Source organism: Poecilia reticulata, chromosome 9, assembly GCF_904066995.2.
Source record: "Poecilia reticulata chromosome 9, P_reticulata-male-v2, whole genome shotgun sequence".
Classification (NCBI taxonomy): Eukaryota; Metazoa; Chordata; class Actinopteri; order Cyprinodontiformes; family Poeciliidae; genus Poecilia; species Poecilia reticulata.
In genome coordinates this window covers 35,697,575-35,714,379 of record NC_088838.1, presented here as the reverse complement: position 1 = coordinate 35,714,379, position 16,805 = coordinate 35,697,575, and the positions used below count along the sequence as shown (strand labels likewise).

The following is a 16,805-nucleotide window of genomic DNA, read 5'->3' as shown; positions in this document are numbered from 1 at the left end:
GTGTTTTTAAAATATCTGAACTTTGTCATGAAATCTGTAAAGACAATAAATTTATCTTCATGTCTAAGAATATATTTCATATATTTATGACTGTCTTGTTTTATTCAAATTTCTTCTAATACAGTTTTGGAAAAACAAACTTTTGTACTGAATGGAAACAAGCAGCAAAGTATGGAGAAATATCCCATGTGATCAATAATGATTGATAATATCCAGTTAGAGCATTGATGATGAGGAGGCAGAGTTTTCATTTGGACACAAACTTTAGTTTCTGCAAAAATTAGGACCTAATTTAATTTATGCCCAAACTCCTGCAGCATTTTACAGAATAATTATGTTCAGGTCAAATAAAACCCGTCCAGCTGGAGGAAGTCCATCTCAGTCCTGGACGTTTTACAGTCGCTTCAGTTCAATGTAACGTAAAGTTACTGTGTTCAAGCTGCAGGAATAATGATGAACATGAAACGTGTTTCTGTCAGTAAACAACCTGCTGAGACCATTGAGTCAAACTGTTTACAGGTCCTTCTCAACACATTAGCATATTGTCATAAAGTTCATTATTTTCCATAATGTAGTGATAAAAATTAAACTGTCATATTTTAGATTCATTGCTCACCAGCTGAAATATTTCAGGTCTTTTATTGTTTTAATACTGATGATTTTTCAAACAGCTCATGAAAACCCAAAACCCCGTCTCAAAAAATTAGCACCTAGGACCTTGATATAAACTACAGTAAGTGCAATAATGTGTGGAGTCAGCAGAAATAAAGAGACTTTGTTCACTGAGACACAACAACTTTTATTTTTCTTTAGTTTGTCTCAACTGTTGCTCTGCCATCAGCTGGTAGCTGCTTCCTGCTGAAGGATCCAGCTGTTCTGATGGTTCTCCATCATGTCGGCCATGTTGCTCTCCTGGTAATCAGATGTTATAGCTCAGTGGTTCTTAACCTTTTTTCAGGTACCAAACCCACCAGTTTCATATGTGCATCCACTGAACCCTTCTGTAGAGATAAATAATATGATTTTTTCCCCCAGATTCAAGACATAGGGGTGACCCAGCTAGAGTCTAGTTGTTTCACCCCAAGATCACCAAGTCTCCTTAAAGGCAGAGTCTCTGAGATCAGTTCTTAAAGATGTACTCAGTGTTTTCAGCACAGCTGATCTGACTGTCCAGGAACGACCAGATATTTAAAATGTGCCAGTTTCAACAGGTTGGCCATCGAGAGAAACTGGAACCACTTTAAGGTCTTTAGGTCATTTAATTAGCTCTGTATTCTTAAGAGAATGAAACATTAATAATAAATAATAATAAAGACTTTGGTATTCTGATTTAGTAATGTAATTATATTAGCTGTGTTACCTCCCCAGGCCACTAGAGGCAGTAGCAACCCCGAAAAGATGCGACTAAGGAGCAGATCTAGAAGAACACAAGTTCAAATCCCTGCTGAGTGGAGCTCCTCCAATCAGGGCTCCTCCTCAGCTCTGATTGGCTCAGCAGTGTAAATGATCCTCTGCAGCAAGTGATGGCAAAGCGTCATCACGACTTTACACAAGTTAATGTGTCTTTACCTCCACAGCAGAGTCTTAATGTCCAGCGGTCCAAGTGTCCAGCGGTCTTAATGTCCAGCGGTCCAAGTGTCCAGCGGTCCAAGTGTCCAGCGGTCCAGTCTCCTCTCCAGTTTGATCTTTGGCTAAAAGCAGAACTTTGTGAAACTCATTATGTTAAGACAGGTTCTGATCGGTTCTGATCATATGATCGGTTCAGCTGGCGGCGTTGCACGGCTCCAGGACCGGATCAGACTGAGACCCGGTTCTGATGGAAGAAATGAGGAAAACATCCAATGAGCTTCCGTCCCATTGCTCTGCTCAGACTGACTGCAGTTGGAGTGGGCGGGACTTTTGAGCAGGTGCCAATCAGCGTCCAATCAGGATCATTCGTCGTGGTTCCGGTCCAGAGGCATCTTGACAAAGGCGATGGCCGCCAGCTCCTTGCAGAACTCCTCCAGGACGATGACGCCCTGGAGCAGAGCCAGGTGCTCCGGCCTGAGGACACACCCACAAAACCAGACAGGTGAGTGACATCATCAGTCAGCTGACCAGCTGGTACCAGGAGAACCTAATGTTGATAAAATCAGTGGCTCTGTTGGACCTCAGCAGCTTTCAGCTTCTACGCTCCTCTAATCTGGAACAAACTTCCAGAAAACTGGAAACCTGCTGAAACACTGAGTTCCTTTAAACTGGAACGTCGACCAACAGATTTCATCTGCCGACCCGGAGCATCGACTGGAACGTGAGAAGGTGCTGCGTTTTGAGGCTACGCCACCAGGTGACCGTCCAGGTCGGGTCCGGTGGCTTGTTCTGCAGAGACAGTTACCTGGCGTCCAGGTGGAGACCCAGCAGGTGTCTCCTGGTGTCCAGCAGGCGCTGCGGCAGGTTGGTCACCTGCTGGATGTGCTCCATCAGCTCTCCCATCACCTGAGACAGACAGGTGAGTCAGAGCAGCCAGTCTGGCTCTGGTTGCTGCGGCTCTATGGTCGACTCACCCTGACTAGGACGGCGAACAGCGAGCGGCTGCCGGCGGACAGGTGGACGAATGGGTCCAGCAGGTACTCGTCCAGCAGCGGGTGACTGAAGGCGCACAGACGGGACAGGACGGCCGTCAGCTGCAGGTTCACCTCGTACGGCTGACAACACACAACACCTGCACAGGTGAGTCGGGGTCATGTGAGGATCGGCGCAGGGGAGACCTCAGGTGAGCCCACCTGCTGCAACATCCGCCCCAGACGTTCAAGCAGAACTCTCATCAGGTGGCCTTCGAAGAAGTGAGCCTCCTCACCTGAGGAGCAGGTGGGAGGAGGAGGAGTCTGTGGCCACGCCCACCGGAGAGAGAGAGCCTGGCACTGGGTCACCTGGCAGGGGGAGGAGCCACAGGTGAGCTGATCCTGACAGGTAACCAGGTTTTTGTTTATGATCACACTCTGGGTCGTCCAATCAGGGCGACACACCTGAAGGGGCGGAGCTTCCACCTGGACAGTTTTACCTGGTTCTGACTGCAGAGCAGAACCAGAACTCCTGAGTTCAGTCAGGAGGTTCTGCTTCGTGTTTGTTACCTGATCCGGGTCAGAACCTCCTCGACCTAACAGATCCCAGGTCAACAGGTAACCATGGCAACCCCACCTGGAGGGCACCAGCAGGCGAGTCTCTTACCAAGGAGCGCGCGTCGAGGACGTACGACTCGTAGCCTCCGTCCTGCAGCAGGTGGGCCGACCGCACCTGGACCGGAACCAGGCCCAGGAAACTGGGTACAGAGACGGAGTTCAGTCCGGTCCGGGTCGGTCCAGTCCGGTCAGTCTGGACCCGGTCTGTTACCTGTTGATGATGTCAGCAGCGGAGCCCGGGGCAGCAGGTTGATGAAGACGAGGAGCAGGAAGGTGGTCGTCAGGGAAACCGTCTGAGAAGAACGGGTCGTCCTCCGGGTCTCTGAAGGACAGGAGACAGTCGTCAGAGGGAGGACAGCCTTCGTCCTCGGCGCGTACCGCGGCCGGACATACTGGCCGCCGTCGCTGCCGTCGCTGTCGGGCTGCTGGTCCTCGGCGCCCCCCGCAGGTGAGGACAGGTAACGGCGGCTCTGCAGGAAGCCGAGCACCAGCGTGTCCAGGACGTCCCTGTGAGGCTTCTGCAGCAGTTCGTCCACCAGAGACAGAGACGCCACGCTGATCTGAGGACAGAGACTCGGTGGGCCACCGTGGCCAGGTGAGGGGCTTTGTGGGCGTGTCCTGCAGCCTCACCTGGTCGGAGGCGTGGTCGCAGTGCCGCAGCAGCAGCTGCAGCACGGACGGCGTCCTCAGCAGGAAGTCCAGCAGCTGGTCCAGCAGAGACGGAGACCGGACCAGTCTGACGACGCAGCAGAGGACGGAGGTGGACGCCAGGACACTCCGCTCGCTCCTGGACAACACGCACCTGCACATTAGGCTCCGCCCCCTCAGGTGAAAACAAGCAGAAAGAGGAGAACATACGCGTTCAGCAGCTGAGGATGAAGCGTCTCCATGAGCCACCGCTGGAGGACGCACTGGGACACCTGCAGGGAGAGACGTCCAATCAGAGACTAGTTCAGTAGTACTGCATTAGGTCTAACATAGTACTACTATAGTAGTACTATAGTAGTACTATAGTACCTGACTATCTTGTAGCACACGGCGTCAGCATACCTGAGGAGCGTCGGCCGTCAGCTCATCCAGGAAGTCCAACCAGGTGAGGAACCTGGTCATGTGATCGGCTTGAGACTCTGATCTGAGGACACAGGGGACAGAATGGAGGCCATGTTTCCACTGCAACCAGAGAGCCAACCAGGTGGCGTCTACCTCCACGAGGGGCGGGGCCAGCTCCTGAGCTCGGCAGCCTGCAGCTCCTCCAGAGGCAGCAGGGAGTAGAGCTCCTGCAGCCGCCCAGCCAGCAGCTGCCCCAGCTGGGCTGCAGCGGCCCGCAGCTCCCCTGGAGGACCAACATCCAGGAGGGACGCCAGCTGCAGCAGGCCCTCACAGGCCTTGAGACGCACCGCGGGTCTCTGGAGGACACAGAGGACAGACGGAGGACAGCACATCGTCTGCATGACCCTGATTGGTAACCATGGTGATTAGAGACAGCAGAACTTATACAGACCAATTAACCTGACAGTCATGTTTCTGGGACCCAAAGAGAACAAAAGGACAGAGGAGGACGAGGACGTCCTGTCTCCGTCTCTGTCCTCCATCTTCCCTGCTCAGCGTCTCTCTGTGTTTCCAGAGTTTCTTTTGAAAAGTTTCCAAAGCTGTAAATTATGGATCTGGTCAGCGGGAGAGGGGAACCACACGGGAGAGGGGAACCACGTGGGAGAGGGGAACCATGTGGGAGAGGGGAACCATGTGGGAGAGGGGAACCATGTGGGAGAGGGGAACCATGTGGGAGAGGGGAACCACGTGGGAGAGGGGAACCATGTGGGAGAGGGGAACCATGTGGGAGAGGGGAACCATGTGGGAGAGGGGAACCATGTGGGAGAGGGGAACCATGTGGGAGAGGGGAACCACGTGGGAGAGGGGAACCACGTGGGAGAGGGGAACCATATGGGAGAGGGGAACCACGTGGGAGAGGGGAACCACGTGGGAGAGGGGAACCTTGTGGGAGAGGGGAACCACGTGGGAGAGGGGAACCATATGGGAGAGGGGAACCATATGGGAGAGGGGAACCACGTGGAGGGGAACCACGTGGGAGAGGGGAACCATGTGGGAGAGGGGAACCATGTGGGAGAGGGGAACCATGTGGGAGAGGGGAACCATGTGGGAGAGGGGAACCATGTGGGAGAGGGGAACCATGTGGGAGAGGGGAACCACGTGGGAGAGGGGAACCACGTGGGAGAGGGGAACCATGTGGGAGAGGGGAACCATGTGGGAGAGGGGAACCATGTGGGAGAGGGGAACCACGTGGGAGAGGGGAACCACGTGGGAGAGGGGAACCATATGGGAGAGGGGAACCACGTGGGAGAGGGGAACCACGTGGGAGAGGGGAACCACGTGGGAGAGGGGAACCATATGGGAGAGGGGAACCATATGGGAGAGGGGAACCACGTGGGAGAGGGGAACCACGTGGGAGAGGGGAACCTTGTGGGAGAGGGGAACCACGTGGGAGAGGGGAACCACGTGGGAGAGGGGAACCACGTGGGAGAGGGGAACCATGTGGGAGAGGGGAACCATATGGGAGAGGGGAACCACGTGGGAGAGGGGAACCACGTGGGAGAGGGGAACCATATGGGAGAGGGGAACCACGTGGGAGAGGGGAACCACGTGGGAGAGGGGAACCTTGTGGGAGAGGGGAACCACGTGGGAGAGGGGAACCATATGGGAGAGGGGAACCATATGGGAGAGGGGAACCACGTGGGAGAGGGGAACCACGTGGGAGAGGGGAACCACGTGGGAGAGGGGAACCACGTGGGAGAGGGGAACCACGTGGGAGAGGGGAACCACGTGGGAGAGGGGAACCACGTGGGAGAGGGGAACCACGTGGGAGAGGGGAACCATGTGGGAGAGGGGAACCATGTGGGAGAGGGGAACCATGTGGGAGAGGGGAACCACGTGGGAGAGGGGAACCACGTGGGAGAGGGGAACCTGGTGGGAGAGGGGAACCACGTGGGAGAGGGGAACCACGTGGGAGAGGGGAACCTCGTGGGAGAGGGGAACCACGTGGGAGAGGGGAACCACGTGGGAGAGGGGAACCACGTGGGAGAGGGGAACCACGTGGGAGAGGGGAACCTCGTGGGAGAGGGGAACCACACGGGAGAGGGGAACCACGTGGGAGAGGGGAACCACACGGGAGAGGGGAACCACGTGGGAGAGGGGAACCACGTGGGAGAGGGGAACCACGTGGGAGAGGGGAACCACACGGGAGAGGGGAACCACACGGGAGAGGGGAACCTTGTGGGAGAGGGGAACCACGTGGGAGAGGGGAACCACACGGGAGAGGGGAACCACGTGGGAGAGGGGAACCACACGGGAGAGGGGAACCACACGGGAGAGGGGAACCACGTGGGAGAGGGGAACCATGTGGGAGAGGGGAACCTCGTGGGAGAGGGGAACCACGTGGGAGAGGGGAACCACACGGGAGAGGGGAACCACGTGGGAGAGGGGAACCACACGGGAGAGGGGAACCACACGGGAGAGGGGAACCACGTGGGAGAGGGGAACCACACGGGAGAGGGGAACCACACGGGAGAGGGGAACCACACGGGAGAGGGGAACCACACGGGAGAGGGGAACCTCGTGGGAGAGGGGAACCACGTGGGAGAGGGGAACCACACGGGAGAGGGGAACCTCGTGGGAGAGGGGAACCACGTGGGAGAGGGGAACCACGTGGGAGAGGGGAACCACGTGGGAGAGGGGAACCACACGGGAGAGGGGAACCACACGGGAGAGGGGAACCACACGGGAGAGGGGAACCACGTGGGAGAGGGGAACCACGTGGGAGAGGGGAACCACACGGGAGAGGGGAACCACGTGGGAGAGGGGAACCACGTGGGAGAGGGGAACCACGTGGGAGAGGGGAACCACGTGGGAGAGGGGAACCACGTGGGAGAGGGGAACCTCGTGGGAGAGGGGAACCACGTGGGAGAGGGGAACCACGTGGGAGAGGGGAACCACGTGGGAGAGGGGAACCACGTGGGAGAGGGGAACCACGTGGGAGAGGGGAACCTCGTGGGAGAGGGGAACCACGTGGGAGAGGGGAACCACGTGGGAGAGGGGAACCACGTGGGAGAGGGGAACCACGTGGGAGAGGGGAACCACGTGGGAGAGGGGAACCTCGTGGGAGAGGGGAACCATGTGGGAGAGGGGAACCACACGGGAGAGGGGAACCACACGGGAGAGGGGAACCACGTGGGAGAGGGGAACCACACGGGAGAGGGGAACCACGTGGGAGAGGGGAACCTCGTGGGAGAGGGGAACCACGTGGGAGAGGGGAACCACACGGGAGAGGGGAACCACACGGGAGAGGGGAACCTCGTGGGAGAGGGGAACCTCGTGGGAGAGGGGAACCATGTGGGAGAGGGGAACCTCGTGGGAGAGGGGAACCACGTGGGAGAGGGGAACCACACGGGAGAGGGGAACCACGTGGGAGAGGGGAACCACACGGGAGAGGGGAACCACACGGGAGAGGGGAACCACGTGGGAGAGGGGAACCACACGGGAGAGGGGAACCACACGGGAGAGGGGAACCACGTGGGAGAGGGGAACCTCGTGGGAGAGGGGAACCACGTGGGAGAGGGGAACCTCGTGGGAGAGGGGAACCACACGGGAGAGGGGAACCATGTGGGAGAGGGGAACCTCGTTTCTACTTATTGGAGCTGGCCGATACCTGGAACAGGACCGAGGCCGGGCAGCGGATCTCGGACTCAGAGTGGATCCGGTGACCTTGGAGAACGATGTTCGCTCGGATCAGATCCTAAATGTGGCTGTTTGACCCTGAGAATCTCCAGAGAGACGTTCAGGGCAGTAAACTGATGGCAGCCTGACCTGAACAACTTCCTGCTACCAGAGTCTGGACCCCAGGCTGGTCTTGGCTGCCAGCTGCCCCCCCTGGTTGTTATGGCGACAGGAGGCTGTGCTCTGCTGCCCCCCTCCCTGGATCAGCTGCCCCCCCTGGTTGTCATGGCGACAGGAGGCTGTGCTCTGCTGCCCCCCCTCCCTGGATCAGCTGCCCCCCCTGGTTGTCATGGCAACAGGAGGCTGTGCTCTGCTGCCCCCCCTGGTTGTCATGGCGACAGGAGGCTGTGCTCTGCTGCCCCCCTCCCTGGATCAGCTGCCCCCCCTGGTTGTCATGGCGACAGGAGGCTGTGCTCTGCTGCCCCCCTCCCTGGATCAGCTGGTGGTGAACATCATATTCCTGCTTCAGTCAGGGCTCCTGGTCTGACTGCCGGCTTGTTGTGTTTTTCTGTACTGAGGTTTTTCCTTCATCTCAGGGTGAGACAGGCTGAGTTTTCCTCTCCTTACCTGATGTTTCTCTCATTTGTCCTACTTCCTCCTGCAGGGCGGCGCCTGTCGGGCTGCGAGGCCTCAGCCCCCCCATCCCATCACCCCCCATGTTGTGTAATGGATGGTTGTAGCTGAAACTGCAGTGGACCTGGGCGGTTCCACTGGGTCCAACAGAACCGCTAACCCACCTGGCTGCTGCTGAGCTGCAGCAGAACCCACAGCAGCCCACACTCTGATTGGACAGCGCTGGAGGCAGAGGCTTCTGATTGGCTGCTGGCTGGGCTCTGATTGGACGCCAGCAGTCGGTCTGGAGGCTGGAAACAGCAACAGCAGGATGTGATGTAATAACCCATTAACAGGAAGTGATGTAATCAACTGCTCACCTGCAGGATGTATCTGAGAAGGTGCGGCTCCTGTGACACTCTGGAGCAAACAGCCAATAAAAACTGAGCTTCTTCCTTCTGGGTGCAGGAACCAGGAAGAGCACAGAGGCCAATCAGCTTCTGTGGGCGGAGCACAAACGGGAAGTCACGTGACACAACTCCCCCAGGTAGCTGGTCCCGCCCACCGGCTCCTGCCCCCAGAATGAGGCTGTTCACAGGTAGGTCACCTGCTCACCTGTACAGGTGTGCGGACGGGGACCAGCTGCAGCAGAGGCTTCTGCATCTGAGACAGCAGCCTGGAGAAGAAGAGCAGCACCTGCTGGCTCATCCCTGGAGGGTACTGAGGAAGAGGAGGAAGAGGAAGAGCATGAGACCCGGCTTCAGTTTCCGGTTCTGGTCTTGACCCGGCAGCAGCAGGTGAGCCCACCTGAGCCTTCCCCAAGGTGCAGAGCGTCTCCAGCAGCCGGTTCTGCAGCAGGAACTCCAGGCAGCGACCCGGTTCCTCCTGGACAAGCAGACAGGCAATGAGACCAGACAGAGGCTGAACCGGGCCTGGACCCGGACGGGACCGGGACGGGACCGGGACAAGACCAGGTCTGAACCGGGTCTGGACTGAAGGAAATCAAGGTGACGCCCAGTGAGGTCGCACAGCTTCGTTGCCATGGTTACAGGTGTGTGGGCGGAGCCAGTCACCTGTTGCTTCTCCTCATACACCAGGATGTCGGTCATCTGCCTGAGACGCCACGGGATGTCGGTCTGAGAGGCGGGGCGGCTGTCATCTGCACACACAGAGTGAGGAGGCTGCAGGTCAGGCTGCAGGTCAGGCTGCAGGTCAGGCTGCAGGTCAGGCTGCAGGTCAGGCTGCAGGTCAGGCTGCAGGTCAGGCTGCAGGTGAGGCTGCAGGTCAGGCTGCAGGTCAGGCTGCAGGTCAGGCTGCAGGTCAGGCTGCAGGTCAGGCTGCAGGTGAGGCTGCAGGTCAGGCTGCAGGTCAGGCTACAGGTCAGGCTGCAGGTCAGGCTGCAGGTGAGGCTGCAGGTCAGGCTGCAGGTGAGGCTGCAGGTCAGGCTGCAGGTCAGGCTGCAGGTCAGGCTGCAGGTGAGGCTGCAGGTCAGGCTACAGGTGAGGCTGCAGGTCAGACTGCAGGTCAGGCTGCAGGTCAGGCTGCAGGTCAGGCTGCAGGTGAGGCTGCAGGTCAGGCTGCAGGTCAGGCTGCAGGTCAGGCTACAGGTCAGGCTGCCGGTCAGGCTACAGGTGAGGCTGCTCACCTGTGGTCTGGATGTAGTAGTTGGTGATGGACCTCCAGTGGTCGATGAAGGAGTCCAGCAGGTCGGCGGTCGGCTCCCTCTGGAAAACATCGGCTGTAGATTCATGAAGTTATAAGAAATAAACTGATTTAATAATTAACTTAAATTATCTCCTTTCTGGGGCAAATTAAGCTTCAAAGTAAATAATGACTGAAATTCTGCTTCATTTCAAAGTTTCTCCAGATGAATTACATCTGGAACATTTTTTCAGATGTCTTATTGTAGTTGTGTCTCATGTCCAGGATGAGTTTACAGCTGATTTTATGTTAAATCGGCCTGCTATAGATCAGGTGCTGTGGTTCTGCCGACCCAATTCTACCGAACCTCACCCCATAGCTCTAAACCCGGGGTGACATCTGTCCGTTAGTCCCTTTAGAAATCAACGGATAAAACTAGATTCAGATGTACTTATAAACTTTAAACAGCTTCAGCCACTGCGCATGCTCAGTTCCAGGTAAACAGTTAGCATTAGCAACAGTTACCTTCCAGCTACATTCCTGAAGAAAACTGCAGCTGGGATCTTCTGCGGAGACCCGGGAGGACAGACAGAGATGGGGACAGGTTGTCTCCATGTCCTCCGTCTCTGTCCGAGAATGTAACGTTTTACTGACCACCGGAAGCACATAATGCCAACTTCCGCTGACTCACCGTCTCCAACGCGTTCAGCAACATGCCGCTCAGCTTGCTGAACATCTCCATCCTCCCAGAACCAGGTCCGGTCCGGTCCGGTCCGGTCCGGTCGGGTTTACTGCCTCACCAAGACCCGAACCCTGACCCACAGCCACGGCCACCTCACAACTTCCGGTCTGAGCTTTCAAATTACAACTTCAGGTGTTCACTTCCGGATGTGACGTTTAAGGGACCTGGTCCGGTTGGAAGAGAAATAACCCGAGACTGGAGTTTGAGATTCAGTGAGACGGGTCTGAACCGAGCCGAAACCTGCTGGTTCTGTTCCCCCTGACCCGGTTCTGTTATCAGAACCCCGAGTTCTGATAACAGAACCCCAATCATAGGTCCGGACCGGTTCAGGATGAAGGGAATCTGCTGCTCCGTTCAGAGTGCAGCGCCCCCTGCAGGCCGGGTGTGTCTGCTGCTGGGGGAGGGGCGCAGGTAACCTTACCTGCAGCCACACCTGCGTGTCAAAGCTGCTCCAGTCCAGCTGAGGAAGACTTCCTGACAGACGCTGAAGGTGAGTTTCTACCTGTTTTGGTTGAAACCAGGGCTGTCCTCCAGGTGTCCTCCAAGGTGTTCTCCAGGTGTCCTCCAGGTGTTCTCCTGTTTCACTAAACTCCAGTATCAGCATCTCTCTGACGGGAAAGAGAGGCACTCAGATCCCAGAGGAGGAGGAGGTTCCGCTGGGCCCGGTTCTGAGACACATTGGTTCTGGTGATGAATCTGGACCAATCTGTGATCTACTCACATGAGAGTTCTGGTTCTGGTCCGAATCGGCCGCAACACAAACCAGCCCTGGCAGCAGTTGCCATGGTTATGGTCACATGATCTCAGGTGTTTTGTTGCAGCACTTAAGGAGCAACGTTAGCGGGCGGGTGCGCTCCATCTTAAAGCCGGGGAGGCGGTGGGTGGGGCTAGTTCAGCTTCCTCTGAGGGTCAGACCAGAGGGTCAAGGGTCAGTGTTCCCCAGGCCTAACAGGTGATGTTTTCTGCCCCGCCCGCTGCAGGTGACATCATGGTGTTCCATCCTGAGTTTGAGCGAGCAGGTAAAGAGGCGGGGCTTCAGGTGTGGCGAGTGGAGAACATGGACCTGGCTCCTGTCCCTGAGAGTCTCTATGGACGGTTCTACACCGGAGACGCCTACCTGGTTCTGAGCAGCACCAGCAACCGCCGAGGAGACCTGCAGTACGACCTGCACTACTGGCAAGGTGAGACCAGGTGGGTGGGGCTACAGCGTCCAGAACCGAGGCCCCGGGCAGAACCGAGCCCCCGGGCAGAACCGAGCCCCCGGGCAGAACCGAGCCCCCGGGCAGAACCGGGGCCCCGGGCAGAACCGAGGCCCCGGGCAGAACCGAGGCCAGAACCGAGGCCCCGGGCAGAACCGAGGCCCCGGGCAGAACCGAGCCCCCGGGCAGAACCGAGGCCCCGGGCAGAACCCAGGCCCCGGGCAGAACCGGGGCCCCGGGCAGAACCGAGGCCCCGGGCAGAACCGAGCCCCCGGGCAGAACCGGGGCCCCGGGCAGAACCCAGGCCCCGGCGTCGAGGCTCGGAGGTTACGTTCACTGTCTGTTACCATGGCGACAGACCGAGCTCTGGTCAGACTGCGACGGTTCCTGAGGGAAACTCTGGAAGCGGTCTGTAGTTCTACGGGGGGTTCTGGTTCTGCAGACCCGGTCAGGTCGCTGCAGGTGACCCTCCTTCTGCTCTCTGATTGGCCGTCGGGCTGCAGGTTCCGAGTGCTCTCAGGATGAAAGCAGCGCCGCCGCCATTCTTGCTGTCCAGATGGACGACTTCCTGCAGGGGGCGCCGGTCCAGTACCGAGAGGTCCAAGGCCATGAGTCCGGGACCTTCAGTGGATACTTCAAAACGGGCCTGACCTACATGGTAACCGCACCACAGCCACTTCCTGTCTGGCGGCCCCTCACTGCCACCCTGATGACGTTGCTTCCTGTTGGTCGGACAGAAAGGAGGCGTGGCCTCAGGGTTCAATCATGTGGTGACCAATCAGGTGGAAGTTCAGCGGTTGCTCCAAGTCAAAGGTCGCCGTGTTGTCAGGGCAACAGAGGTTCCTGTTAGCTGGGACAGTTTCACCCAGGGAGACAGCTTCATCCTGGACCTGGGACAGGTGAGGACACCTGGGGGACAGGTGAGGACACCTGGGGGACGATTAAACCTTCTTTTGATCCAACAGGAAATCCTCCAGTGGTCCGGTTCCCATAGCAACAGATTTGAGAAACTGAAGGCCACTTTGGTGAGTGGTGACATCACACGGTGACATCATTCTGATGTCATAACGTACCTGCTGACAAACTGACTAATTGGCAGGTCTCTAAGAGTATCCGTGACAACGAGAGGTGTGGGCGGGCCAACCTCCAGGTTGTCGATGAGGGGGCGGAGCCAGACAGGATGATAGAGGTGATCACATGACCAGCACTTTCTGCACTTCTAATTCCAGAGCATCAGGGGTCAAAGGTCACCAAAACACTGGTGAATCATGACAGTTTTAAAGAACCAAAAGGTCGGTTCTGATGTAGCTGCCGGGCCTGAGGCGTCCACCAGGCGTCCACCATGTGGACCTCAGACCAGGGTCTTAGAACCTGACTAACGTAACAGCGTGGTGCCGTCTGCGTACGCCGTATTCTGGAATACGGGGGAATTTTACTGCCATAATTCTCCACCTGCCACTCGGACTTTCACTGCTGCTCCTGTCCAGGTTCTGGGAGACAAACCGGACCTGCCCCCGTCCCACAGCGAAGACACCCAGACCGACGCGTCCAACAGGAAGGTGGCGAAGCTCTACAAGGTGCGGCGGTTCCCTGCCAGCTCACTAAGCTCGTGATGTCACTTCCTGTTTGCCACTGGTTTGTCTACCTGCATTCGGCGTCCCTCAGGTGTCCAACGCAGGCGAGGACATGGAGGTCACCCTGGTGTCGGAGCAGAACCCGTTCTCCCAACACGCCCTGGAGTCCAGCGAGTGCTTCATCCTCGACAACGGAACCAACGGACGCATCTTTGTCTGGAAAGGTCAGAGGTCATGATCGTACTGGGCGGGACTCACCTGAGGCCACCTGCTGTCGGGTGACGTGTCTCTGTGCAGGTAAGGACGCCAACGACGCCGAGCGGCAGGCCGTCCTGCAGAACACCGAGAAATTCATCCAGCAGATGGAGTACCCACCTTACACCCAGGTAAGCACCTGGACCGGACCGGACCTGGACTGGAGCTGGACCTGAACCTGGACCGGACCTGGACCGGACCGGACCTGGACTGGAGCCGGACCTGGAGCTGGACCCGGACCGGACCTGGAGCTGGACCCGGACCTGGACCGGACCTGGAGCTGGACCCGGACCGGACCTGGAGCTGGACCCGGACCCGGACCTGGAGCTGGACCAGACCTGGAGCTGGACCCGGACCTGGAGCTGGACCCGGACCTGGACCGTACCTGGAGCTGAACCGGACCTGGAGCTGGAGCTGGACCTGAACCGGACCTGGAGCTGGACCCGGACCTGGAGCTGGACCCGGACCGGACCTGGAGCTGGACCCGGACCTGGACCTGGAGCTGGACCCGGACCGGACCTGGAGCTGGACCCGGACCGGACCTGGAGCTGGACCCGGACCTGGAGCTGAACCGGACCTGGAGCTGGACCCGAACCTGGAGCTGGAGCTGGACCTGAACCGGACCTGGAGCTGGACCCGGACCTGGAGCTGGACCCGGACCGGACCTGGAGCTGGACCCGGACCTGGACCGGACCTGGAGCTGGACCAGACCTGGACCCGGACCTGGAGCTGGACCCGGACCTGGAGCTGGACCCGGACCTGGAGCTGGACCCGGACCGGACCTGGACCGGACCTGGAGCTGGAGCTGGACCTGGAGCTGGACCCGGACCGGACCTGGAGCTGGACCCGGACCTGGAGCTGGACCCGGACCGGACCTGGAGCTGGACCCGGACCCGGACCTGGACCGGACCTGGAGCTGGACCAGACCTGGAGCTGAACCGGACCTGGAGCTGGACCCGAACCTGGAGCTGGAGCTGGACCTGAACCGGACCTGGAGCTGGACCCGAACCTGGAGCTGGAGCTGGACCTGAACCGGACCTGGAGCTGGACCCGGACCGGACCTGGAGCTGGACCCGGACCGGACCTGGAGCTGGACCCGGACCTGGACCGGACCTGGAGCTGGACCAGACCTGGACCCGGACTGGCCCTGGAGCTGGACCCGGACCTGGACCGTACCTGGAGCTGAACCGGACCTGGAGCTGGACCCGAACCTGGAGCTGGAGCTGGACCTGAACCGGACCTGGAGCTGGACCTGAACCGGACCTGGACCTAAATCTGGACCCGGACCTGGACTTGAACCTGGACCCAGAGCTGGATCTGGACCAGACCTGGACCTGGACCTAAATCTGGACCAGACCTGGACCTGAACCGGACCCGGACCTGGAGCTGGACCCGGACCCGTATCTGAACCGGACCTGAACTTGAACCTGGACCCAGAGCTGGACCTGGAGCTGAACCTGGACTTGAACCAGAACCCGAACCTGGACCTGGACCTGTAGCTGACCCCTGTCCCCCTCAGGTCCAGGTCCTCCCTCAGTCCGGGGAGACGCCTCTCTTCAAGCAGTTCTTTAGGAACTGGAGGGACGCTGAAGACACCGTCGGCATGGGAACGGCCTACGTCTCCAACAAGGTGGCAAAGATTGAGAAGGTAAGCTGATCGGGTTCTGGATCTGGTCCAAACGGCCCTAAACGGGTCTGAAACCCGACTCTCCTGATTGGACAGGTGCAGTTCGACGTGTCCAAGCTGCACCAATCGGACTCCATGTCGGCGCAGTACGGGATGGTGGACCGCGGAGACGGAGACAAAAAGGTGAGGACGGCCTCTGCTTCCTTTGGTTGTTCTGGTTCCGGTCCACTGGATCGTTGGACAGGAGAACTACCACTGGACCGAGGTCCGCCAGCCGACCAATCAGGATCCGTTTCACTCAGAACCACCTCGTCTGTCTGTCTGTCTGCAGATCTGGAGGGTGGAAGGGTCCGGTAAGGTTCTGGTGGACCCGGCTACCTTTGGTCAGTTCTACGGCGGCGACAGCTACCTGATCCTGTACCAGTACCAACATGGCGGCAGGCAGGGCCACATCGTCTACGCCTGGTGAGACGACGCTCCCTCTGCTGGCGAGCCTGGGTACTGCAGGCGTCACCTGTTCTCCACTGCTTCCTCCCCAGGCAGGGGGCGGAGTCGAGTCGGGACGAAACCGCGGCGTCGGCCATTCTGGGCGTCGAGCTGGACAGCGAACTGGGAGGCGGAGCAGTTCAGGTGATCAGAACCACAGCAGTGTGGTTCTGATCACCTGCTGGTGACCGGAACCAACTGGGAACCAGCATTCCCAGCACCTGACTGTCACCTGTCCGTCCAGGTGAGGGTGGTCCAAGGCAAAGAGCCCGCCCACCTGATGAGCCTGTTTGGAGGTCAGCCGATGGTGGTGTACCAGGGCGGCACCTCCAGGGAGGGCGGCCAGTCCGCCGCCGCCGACACCCGCCTGTTCCAGGTGCGGTCCAACCCAGCTGGAGACACCCGGGCTGTGGAGGTGAGACCAGCAGAACCTGGACAGGTCAGAACCAGAACCTCTTAGCTTCTTGCAGCTCCATTCTGCAGAAAATCATCCAGAACCTCAGGTGTCTCCAGCACATGATGCGGTCCAGGTGAGTCGGGTCTCCTGACCAATCAGCTGTTACGGTTCAGCCACTGGGTCCAGTTCTCTGTTCTTACCCGTCCAGTCCACTCCAGAACCTTCTGGTCCGGTCCAGGTGTGTTGTCCTCCTCAGACATAAAGGAGCTGGACCTTCAGTGATCCAGTTCAGTTACGGTTCTGTCAGAATCTGTCAGGGTTTCATCGGATCCATTCAAGCTGCTCAGAACCCAGCCTGCCATGTGAACCGGACCGGTCAGAACCGA

The 16,805-nt window shown here is 58.4% G+C and overlaps 2 protein-coding genes across 14 annotated transcripts in view; one reads left to right on the top strand and one right to left on the bottom strand.

Annotated features, from left to right (window-relative positions):
- Positions 1 to 774: 774 nt before the first annotated feature.
- Positions 775 to 13,817, bottom strand: LOC103460381 (FHF complex subunit HOOK-interacting protein 2B-like). 3 transcript variants are annotated; one of them, XM_008402521.3, is made up of 18 exons: positions 13,726 to 13,817; positions 10,144 to 10,222; positions 9,572 to 9,657; positions 9,306 to 9,383; positions 9,114 to 9,218; positions 8,879 to 8,998; positions 8,684 to 8,809; positions 4,362 to 4,564; positions 4,209 to 4,290; positions 4,017 to 4,078; positions 3,789 to 3,945; positions 3,552 to 3,718; positions 3,370 to 3,480; positions 3,208 to 3,298; positions 2,763 to 2,909; positions 2,544 to 2,684; positions 2,375 to 2,475; positions 775 to 2,043 (listed from the first exon to the last, which is right to left on the bottom strand). In XM_008402521.3, the coding sequence occupies exons 1-18, from the start codon at positions 13,729 to 13,731 to the stop codon at positions 1,932 to 1,934; spliced, it is 1,974 nt and encodes a 657-aa protein (XP_008400743.1). In that variant the 5' UTR covers positions 13,732 to 13,817; the 3' UTR covers positions 775 to 1,931. The 3 variants fall into 3 exon arrangements, with proteins under 3 accessions (XP_008400743.1, XP_008400741.1, XP_008400740.1); XM_008402519.3 differs by lacking the exon at positions 13,726 to 13,817 and adding an exon at positions 10,831 to 10,976; XM_008402518.3 differs by lacking the exon at positions 13,726 to 13,817 and adding an exon at positions 10,665 to 10,824.
- LOC103460379 (gelsolin) overlaps positions 11,181 to 16,805 on the top strand; it is a 6,749-nt gene continuing 1,124 nt past the window's right edge. For 2 of the 11 annotated variants that reach the window (XM_081611101.1, XM_017303283.2), the window contains exons 1-12: positions 11,235 to 12,062; positions 12,584 to 12,738; positions 12,818 to 13,105; positions 13,180 to 13,269; positions 13,568 to 13,657; positions 13,746 to 13,878; positions 13,952 to 14,040; positions 15,429 to 15,557; positions 15,633 to 15,719; positions 15,868 to 16,001; positions 16,076 to 16,166; positions 16,267 to 16,437. In XM_081611101.1, the coding sequence (XP_081467227.1) occupies positions 11,837 to 12,062; positions 12,584 to 12,738; positions 12,818 to 13,105; positions 13,180 to 13,269; positions 13,568 to 13,657; positions 13,746 to 13,878; positions 13,952 to 14,040; positions 15,429 to 15,557; positions 15,633 to 15,719; positions 15,868 to 16,001; positions 16,076 to 16,166; positions 16,267 to 16,437 (1,683 nt within the window). In that variant the 5' untranslated portion in view covers positions 11,235 to 11,836. Of the gene's footprint in view, positions 12,073 to 12,583; positions 12,739 to 12,817; positions 13,106 to 13,179; positions 13,270 to 13,567; positions 14,041 to 15,428; positions 15,558 to 15,632; positions 15,720 to 15,867; positions 16,002 to 16,075; positions 16,167 to 16,266; positions 16,462 to 16,805 lie in introns of all 11 variants that reach the window. The other 9 variants (XM_081611100.1, XM_017303281.2, XM_081611104.1 and 6 more) reach the window with 8 other exon arrangements.

Coding starts and splice junctions, on each gene's coding strand:
- LOC103460381 (XM_008402518.3), bottom strand. CDS start 10,754: ATGGAGACAACCTGTCCCCATCTCTGTCTGTCCTCCCGGGTCTCCGCA. Junction 9,658..10,143: donor CTACTACATCCAGACCACAG/GTGAGCAGCCTC, acceptor CTGTGTGTGCAG/ATGACAGCCGCCCCGCCTCT. Junction 4,079..4,208: donor TGACGGCCGACGCTCCTCAG/GTATGCTGACGC, acceptor CTCTCCCTGCAG/GTGTCCCAGTGCGTCCTCCA.